The sequence below is a fragment of the Podarcis erhardii genome (assembly GCF_964252035.2).
Source record: "Podarcis erhardii genome assembly, chromosome: 2".
Classification (NCBI taxonomy): domain Eukaryota; kingdom Metazoa; phylum Chordata; class Lepidosauria; order Squamata; family Lacertidae; genus Podarcis; species Podarcis erhardii.
The window spans coordinates 64,010,207-64,019,538 of record NC_138498.1 but is presented as its reverse complement, the minus strand read 5'-3'; the positions used below and the strand labels follow the sequence as shown (position 1 = coordinate 64,019,538).

At 45.1% G+C, this 9,332-nt stretch overlaps 1 protein-coding gene across 1 annotated transcript in view; it reads right to left on the bottom strand.

Moving 5' to 3' along the window:
- Positions 1 to 354: 354 nt before the first annotated feature.
- NDST1 (N-deacetylase and N-sulfotransferase 1) overlaps positions 355 to 9,332 on the bottom strand; it is a 28,936-nt gene continuing 19,958 nt past the window's right edge. The window contains exons 12-14 of the mRNA XM_081851428.1: positions 7,868 to 7,977; positions 6,692 to 6,794; positions 355 to 5,066 (exon numbers count right to left, since the gene is read on the bottom strand). Of these exons, the coding sequence (XP_081707554.1) occupies positions 4,947 to 5,066; positions 6,692 to 6,794; positions 7,868 to 7,977 (333 nt within the window). The 3' untranslated portion in view covers positions 355 to 4,946. The remainder of the gene's footprint in view (positions 5,067 to 6,691; positions 6,795 to 7,867; positions 7,978 to 9,332) is intronic.

Sequence of the window (9,332 nt, the reverse complement as noted above, 5' to 3'; positions counted from 1 at the left end):
ACCAGGTTGGGGGAAGCTGCAGTGCTGCATTGTATTATCTCTCTGATTTGCAGTATGCTGTGTAGCCTGCACATCACTGAAAAGGATTTGATGCTATTTTAGAATGCCTCTGTGGTAATACTTTCTGCAGTTTTGCAGTGCCATTAGCCAGGACTTTGCTCAAGTTCCTGTTTGTGAACACAGAAAGTTACTTGCAGAACAGAAACTGAGAGTCCTAGTCCTTGTAAAAAAAGAAAACCAAAACCAAAACATTGATTTGCTGAGCCTTTAAAAAATAAAGTTATGTTCCTCATTTCCATTTCACAAAAGCAGAGAGAGGAGACACACACATGAAGAGACCCCACACAAATGATCTAAAAACAGACAACCCCATTTTATTAGCAGTTAGTTCAACAGGACCTTACATTAGTGACACAGTTTTCTGAACCCAAAATGAGTTCAAGTACAGATTAAAAATAAGGGAGAAAGACTCTTAAATGTATTCCCTCCCCTTTCCTCCCTTCCCACCAAGAAAATACCCCCTTTCCCATGGGAAGCCATACAGAATCTCATGCAAAACATAAAAATCTTCAGAGCGCTCGTCCTTTTATAAAGAACAAACCAAACAAACCCAGTAACAAAACAACTGTCCTCCTTAAAAACCCAGATATTGACAAGATGCCTGACATTTGCTCAGCCTTATGAACGTTGCTGACCAGTGCAAAGGCAGATTTCTCCTCACACTGTATAGGCTAAACCACACCAGCTTTTGGGAGCAGGACAAATTAATACTTTTGAACAATGATCATGTATAAAGGTTTCATCTTTTTTTGCATTTACCGCTTTGGCCATGTGATGCCTGAACCTGACACAACAGCTACCTTCAGGAGCTAAATTCAAAATGCATTTGTAAAAAAACAAAAGCAAAACTTCTGCATCATTTTGCTGCTTTTTGTGTGCACACTGCTCACAAAATTTGCAATGGGGACAAACTTTTGGGCTGCAGCTACCATTGCCTCTGCAGATTACCTGTTAAAGCAATTTCCTGAAGATCTAGTGAGGGCCACCATACGAATCCTTCATACAAATAAATAAGGCAATGGTTATCATGTTACTTAGCATCTAAACCTGTGGCTTGACCTTTCTGGATGTTAGACAGACGGGCATGGGTCAAGAACCAGACAGGAGACTTCACAGCCTCTTGGGCTTCAGCTGTAAAGAATATTTCCCCTATAAAGGGAAGGGTACTATTTTGCAGAAACTTTCACACTAAAACAGGTTTGTTTGTTTTTGCCTTCAACAGGATTGATTTTAAACAAGCATCAAAGCTGCAGCAAGGTCAATACACTATGTGGAAACTATGAGAGAAAGAAAGGCCCAGGATGCTATCTTGTCATAAAGCAAGTCTCCTAGAGCAGGGGTGAGCAAAAGGTAGATCAGGATGCAAGGGCAGATCTCTGGGCGACTTGCAGTGAGGGTTTCCAACTTCTAACATAGTAATAGTAACAACTTTTATGTCTCTGTCTCCCTCTCTGTGTGTTTACTGAAAAGGCTGAGAGATCAGTTATGGTAATGGAAAAACTCCTGGGCTGAGCATGTACTCACCCCTTTTAACCAATTCTAAAAGCCCCACTGAACCATTTTGCAAATATTCAGTGCATGTTGTGGAAAAACCAACCAAGTAGTTGTACCTTGGTTTTCAAACAGCTTAGTTCATGAGCAACTTGGAACTTGAAAGCTGCAAACCCGGAAGTAGGTGTTCCGGTTTGCGAGCTTTGCCTTGGAAGCTGAACATCCGGCGTGGCTTCTGATTGGCTGCAGGACACTCCTGGAAACCATTGGAAGCCGCACCTTGGTTTCCGAAAGTTTTGGAAGTCAAACGGACTTCCAGAACGCATTCTGTTTGAAAACCAAGGTACGACTGTAGACCCCAGCAACTGCCCACCCCGTCCACTGCCACAATTTTGCAGCCAAGCCTTCCTTGCTTCTGCTGCTTTATAGATTTGTCCTTTTTCAATCTGAGTAGCAATTAAATTTGTAGAGGATAGCAGTTTCTGGCCCTGTGCCTTAGGCTGCAAACCCTGGGAAAGGCTACGACAGCATTCTGTGTGTCTTGTCACTTTCATTCACTCCGACATCTGCCCAAAATTAACTCACCAGGGCCTTGAATTGCAGCAGCAGGAGCAGTTGTCCCACATGCAGATTACTTTACTCGTTTGGTTGGTTAAATTACCATTCCCATGGCAAGCCTACTTCCCCAGTTCAACTGCACTCCTAAGCTTATTTATGGCTTCTCACCTGTAGTGCTCACAAAGCACACCACCACTAGATTTAATTGAGCAGGAAAGATGGCCCTGAGCTTCAGGTTTTAAGACTGCCACCAGCAGTGGGCAAAGGGGGGGGGCATGCTTATAAAGGTTACTTGTCCAAATACTAACTCCTGTTGCCAGATCTATTGCTAACATGAAGGCTCCCCTTTAAAACGACAAAGTGCCCAATAGCTAGAAATCCACAGATTAAGGGGAGGGGGGATTTTTTGGTCAAATTCCAGGTTTCAAAACCCTTCAACATAGGACACATGCAGGTGACACAGGGCTAGACTAGACAGGACTATAGCATATGCTATTTGAATGTGGGTCCGCTCCTACCATGCAAGAAATAGTTGAGGAAGAGGGGCGTGTGCGTTTTAAAAGAGCACAGCGCCCTTTCCCAGCCACGGTTCACTTCCTTTCAGTCCCTCTCACTGAAAGCACTTTTCTCCCAGGTAAGCACACTTTTGATATTGGGGCTCAGCTGAGGAGACAAAAACCTGCAGCAGGCGGGGTTCTGCACTCCCTGTTCATGTGCCCCTTTTGCAAGCTCTCTCTTATCCTCTCCCTTTTTTCTATGTGATCAGTATTTAGAATGCAGAGGTGTCTTGCTTTGGCTCCATCGCTCGTGGCATAACCTGGCAGAGGTCGCAACCTTCACGCGGCACAGCCCATATTGCTACAAACAGAAAGTGCTCTCTTGCTTATATCCTAGCACATGGCTTCACGGAAGAAGGAGCTTCCTTGAACAGGGAGTTGGGGGAGAGAAACAGGCAGATCCAAGAGGGCCACTTCTGAAAGTATGAAGCCTTCGTACTGACTACTCTGCTCTTCCTATTTGAAAAGGGGGTAGGTGTTCCTGGGAAGGAAGGGTCTCTTCAATGTCAGTGTAGCTTGGGTCCATTGTCAAAAGTTCCGTAGTGTAGAAGGCCACATGAGAAACGATTTAATCAGGAAGAAGAAGAGGCATCATCTCAACATGAGTAACCCTCCACTGTCACCATCTCCAATTCCGTTTTTTCTTCTTGAGCAGTTGCATATTCCTTACTGGTTACAGTTGTTTAAATAAAGACACTGAATAAAAAGGTAGAGCTGAAAGGCATCTGCTGTTTCTCGACTCATCCGCTAGATGGGGCTCAGGCACAGTGTCAGGGGGAAGAACAGGCCCTGTGTGACTGGGAGTCACTAGGTGGGCCGTGTGCAGGATGGAGAAGCACCTGGCTGGGGAAACCAGTGAAAGGGAAGCTGAGGGAAATGATGCTGTTAATGTCTCCAGCCTCCGCAGCAACCTTCCCCACCCCAGTACCCTCCAAACTCCTGTTGGGACTCCCATCAACCCTGGCCACTGAGCTGGGGCAGCAATAGAAAACATGAATATCAGGCTGTTCAGCCAAATCCATGGCCTTTCTCTGCAGCGACAAAAGGGACAAAATAATAATAATAATAAAGAACCTAATCTGGAATGCAAACTCCGGCATCCATAGTTCTGGCTGGGAAAGGAAAGTTACTAAAATACTGTTTTATCTTAGTGCTCAAGCGGTTCAAAGTTCTTAAGTAACCTTTTTTGGCAGCTGCCAGTCCAAGGCTGTCGTGTACACCCCAGGCCTCCTTTTCATGAGCTGGGAGGGGGGGCCATGTGCGCGAAGAGCAGCTAGGATACTGAATGGCGTCAGTCTTTTAACCACAGGAACCACCACTCACACAAAAACTTTGTGGCTGCAGGCAGGGGTGCAGGATGAGGGCATGTTAAGATAACCCTCTGGAGTGATTTCGCTTGGACAGATGTGTGCGTCTTCCCCATCCTTATCCCCCTCCCATCCCCTGTGCACACCCTTCTTAAAAATCCCCCAATAAGAAGACCGGAGGAGAGAGGGGAGTGGGAAATCCATCTTGTATAACCTAAGTATTGCCAGCACCATAGTCTTTTTCAAAGTCACCATGAATATATATAAAAAAACCACCTCTTTCAGCTAAGAACTCTACTGAGTAACACCATCCCAGTCCGGTCTGGGCTTTATCCCAAATTGCATAAAGTAGGTCCATGCTTGCAGCAGGGGCACTCCCCAATCCAGCTCCAAGGTCATACTGCCCTCGCGGTCCCTTCTCCAAACTTCCATGGGGGCGGGAGCTGTTACTAAGCAAAGCCCCCTGGCTGCCGGCCAGTCCTTCATTTCTTCCTTCTCCATCATCTGTTGAGAAGGAGCTGGCTTGCTGTAATACTATTTCAGGTGATGGGACTCAGATGCGGAGAAAGAGCAGATCCTTGAGCAGATCCTCTTCGCCAGGAAGTGGCATCACAGACTACAGGGGGCAACCTCAACACTAGCGGTAAAGCACAGCACTCCTGGGGAAGATGGAAGAGGTCACTGTAGAGCTGGCTTCGGCCAAGGTGTGTAGCGAAGTCATTCAACTCAGGTGGTTGGTCTCAGACGGTCGTCTTCTTCCAAGCTACAGCATTTAACTGAATGGGCCTGCTATTTCCCCCCGCTGCCCCATTTCCCTCAGATGATCTTGAATGGATATTGCTCAAAATGCTTCTTCCCTGGTTGTGTATATCATCCCACACCATTATCACATCCTTTTGGCTCGGCATACAGGTTCCGAGATCCTCCGCACGGACTCATTCTACTATTGCTCAATACAGAAGATAAGAAGTGGCTATCTTGTGTTCTGGAGTTCCTCCCTCAGCCACGTCGGCAGAGTCTGGCCCATTTTGTACAGGAGCTTGGATAGCTCTATGTTGTGGTCCCTGTAATAGTCCCTCAGGAACGCTCTCGACTGCAAGAGGAGGAAAGCAAAGAATAATGACTAAGGTGCCACTGTGTAAAAACTGTGTTAATACGCAACGGACGTGCCGCATCAGAGGGGACAGCTGACAAGCAGCCTGCTCAGGTGGCTCCCATCAAATATATAAACCCCTTGAAAGAGGGGTGCGGTTTCGGTGCTTGACTGGGCCACACAACAGAAGCTGCCTCTCTACTGCCAGCATGCGGCAGTGCCTTCTTCTGCCAGGGATTCATGGAGGCTGAACTAAAACTTCCAGCAAAAAGATGCCAATGGATTGGGGGTGCTAGGAACTGCAGTTCAACCCAGGAGGGAGATATGCCAGGAGGAAGACAGGATCAATGCACTGCAAGAATCTTCTGGGGCTTTCAAAGCAGTGGTGGGGAAGAAGGGAGAAACCACTGGCAAGTCCATCCCCATTCAAGGCGAATACCACTGATGGAGTTGCCACCTAAGGAAAGCTTCTGGGACCAGGCAGGGCTGGCACATGGGGGATATTTAAGGTGGCAGCAGGGTGGGTGGTTCACTCAGGGAGAGCCATACTTTCCCACTCCTATTCTGTTGGGCTGTCTGCCTTTCTAAGCACCCCCCACCACACCAGCCAGTCACTCATCCAGGCACAAATCACAAAGAGACCAGCTTAAACAAAATGGTGACCCCATGTGTCTGCAGACCATGCCCTGGGACACAGGGGTACCACACAGAGGTCAGCCTAGGCTTAGCATCAAGTGTTCACAGAACAGGTGCCATTAATTTTTACAGCTCCCTGTAAGATGGTTTACATGTTTACATTTTAACGGTTAGACCTTTAACAATAAGTTGCGTAAAGGGCCCCCTGAAACAACAGTTAAATCCCATCTGCACTGCTGACAGATAAGAGGACACAGAAGGGTGGCAGCAGCATGTCATGTTGACCCAGCTCCTCCCAGCAAGCATGCTAACTTCCCCATGGTGAGATCCCACACTTCTGCAGTGAAGGCCTGGTTGTGGGGGAACCACTTTGGCACAGGGCTGATAACGTAGGTATTTCCAGACCTGAAAGTATGACTGGGAAATACATGGGCAAATCCGTCTCTCTTTATCCAGTGATGATCAGGCCCTGCCCACATTTCCCATATTTAGATGCTCACTATTGTGGTATATATGTCTCAAGGCAAATTTTAAAAGATGTTGTATAAACACCAACAATTGGGAAACACTTGCCTGCAAGCGCTCCAATTGCAGAACAGCCTTTACCAAAGGTGTCATGGGCTTTGAAGACACTCGAACTCAGGATGCAAGGGAGAAACGTGCTAAGAGGAAGGCGCTTTTGGCAAATCCACACAATGATCAACTCCCACCCAGAAAGAAATGTCCACACTGTGGAAGGATGTGTGGATCCAGAATTGTCCTCCACAATCACTTAGGGACTCATTGTTAAAACCGTGTTTATGGAAGACAATCTTACTCGGCTACGAGTGATCGCCAAAGAAGAAGAAGAATAGTGGCGTATAGGTTTTCACAACGCTAGTGGCAAGTGTGGGTGGGGCCTGCATGCTGTGTAGAACTCTGGAGATCAGCAGTTGCACCATCAAGATGCCCACAGGTCCAGAAACCTTGAGAGGATTTCAAATACTTACATCTAAATCCATCTCCGGATATTTCCTTCCTTTGCTTTTCCCCAAGCACTTGGTTTTCCCTCCTTCCAGTAGTTGGCACCAGAATCCTTTTTTAGGATCAAACCTGCAAAGGCAAACCACAAAGACTGAACGACGTTACCCAAACTGCCCTCAGCTTCTTACACTGCAGGCTGAATTTATTTAGCCATTTTTACAAGTGCGCCAAACTAGTTATACTTATTTTAACATATGGAAACAATATCTTCCAAGTCCAATATAAGCTCCGTATTATAGTAGTAGTTTTGCAAGGCAATGATTATGTGAAATTATCCCATTATCACTTTTGACATAGTAGTATTTCTGACTTGAGAAAACCTCCAAGGAGGCCTCAATAGCCAGGGGACAACACAGAGAGGTTTCTGTACTTTAATAGACAAAGCAAATATTAATCATACAGTATCAAGGGTTTTTTGGGTTTTTTAAGCATTGGTGCAGGAGTTGTAGTTCTGCTTAAATTGTCTCTCTTCCTTAATTTAGATAATTCCCATTCCCTAAACTGAAACTAGAAGCAGTTGTTATTTTTTTTAAAGCATTTGCTGCCATTTGCGCTTACAAGTTTTGCTTATTTTTCTTTTCATATCAGCTATTATTTCAAATGACAATGCTATATATATATTGGGCAATGCAAAATACTGCTGAGCTAGGACTCTTCTTGAAATCCCTTCATCCAACGTGGTTTTCAAGCTACAACTACACACATTTGTGCAATAGGTTCTGGGTCTCAGATTAAGGAAAGAGAAATAAATTAACACAAAGCTCTGCCACGGAGCGCCAGAAAAATCTGAGCAGAACAGGAAGATGCTGCATCTTCTGAATGTACTGCAATGAAGATTCAGGCAGAATACAAACCTTATTGTTACTGAAACAAGCACAGAATTAATTTATTTCTCTCCTATCTGTAGCCACTGCAGGCCCCTGTATTCCTTAGAAAGGCAGGCTTGCAATGTTCCAGGGTCCTCTACATCTGTAAAGGGAATGTGGTCAACAACCCAGTTCTCCTAAAGTGGCCTCTCAAATCAATTCCTCAATAGCCAGGATCTATGCAACAAACTCTGTGCAAAGAAATCAATCCCAACAGGTAGAAAAGAACATTAAGGACCCAGACTGGCTCAAGGGGAAGAAATGTGAAGGACTCACGCTAGAGTTTTGTGGTAGTCTATGATGTTTGTCACTCCGAGAAATTTCTGGACTGTTTCCATCACTTTGGCTGGTTCTGTGCGTAGCAGCTTGCCATCCAGAACAAGAATCTGAAAGGAAAATGAGCCCTGTAAATTTGCCTCCTTGAGTTCAACTCTGTTTCAAAGCACAATCAAATCCACTCCAAGGTGCAGAGCCTCAGAGCAACCAGAAGTAGTTTGTCCCCCAAGCACTGGTAAGGAAACAAAGTGGAAGACTGGAGTGACCTAGCTTCTCTCCTCGTTGGAGACTGATGGAAGCTATGCATGGGTAATATGCAAATACATGTTATTGATTACTATTTCTGTTCTACTCCTTCCCAAGGGCACAGGGCAGGTAACGCAGCCAGAAGGGTGGGGTATAAATAAAGTAGTAGTAGTAGTAGTAGTAGTAGTAGTAGTGGAAAACCACAGTAATCACAAGTAGGCACACATATTTTGTACATCTGCACACACAAATCTTAAAGACTCACACATTTTTGCTCAACCCTGGCTGCTAAATGGCAAAAGAGAAATAATTTAATAGGGAAATTATAAATGCAATATAAATATAATAGTAGTATAAAATATGCCAGTGTTCCTAGCAGTACCAGGTTGATTTGAAGACCTAGGCCTCACATTCCATAGAGCGAGAGCCAGTTACTGCAATATACCAGGCAGCAACAATATGTCAATAGTGACGCGACTGGTGGTTTCCAGCACCAGCCATTAGGGAGCTTGAGAAGAGAAGTGTTAGGTGGTTAACACCCTAATGCACTCAAAACAGGAAGAGTCGATATCCTGCCTTTGGGCCTATGGCCAATTCCTAAATATATTTACACAAAAGCAAACCCATCTGGCCTAAACCCAACACTGATTTCAACAGCCTTAAGCCTGCTTCTAAATCTGCATTGCCTTGGAGTTTGGCGAGGCTTACTTTCAGTGTAAATGAGCATAAGATTGCTACGAAGAGGGTGAGCACGGAATCACCACTTTTTCTCCCAGCACATTAAGTCTGCACAAGAACCTCTGCCTACGGAAAATAGCTTTCAAATGCAGACCACAGCACAGGCTTTTCAATATAAGCGTCTCTGTGGCTCATTTGCATGGCTTTTTCTTTGACATGAAATCTTTAATGACTACAACATTGCCTTGAGGGGGCCTGGAGGACCTTCCTCACAGTCAAGAGCAGCATACTCATAACTATAAGCATATGCTTATACGCACATATATAAGCTGCCCACAAGATACAAACTTAAACTAGTCAGTATACAAAATCCCAAGTCTGCCGTTTCTTTTCTTCTTAAGTGCTTGGCATACCAAGCCCAAGAGGTCTTCTCATTTTATCATCTGCAGAAGGATTTTTGGACGAGTTCTCAACATATTCCTGTTAAATGGATTTCTTTTTATTGTCCAAGGAAATTCATGGGGGGGGGGGGATTTGAGGG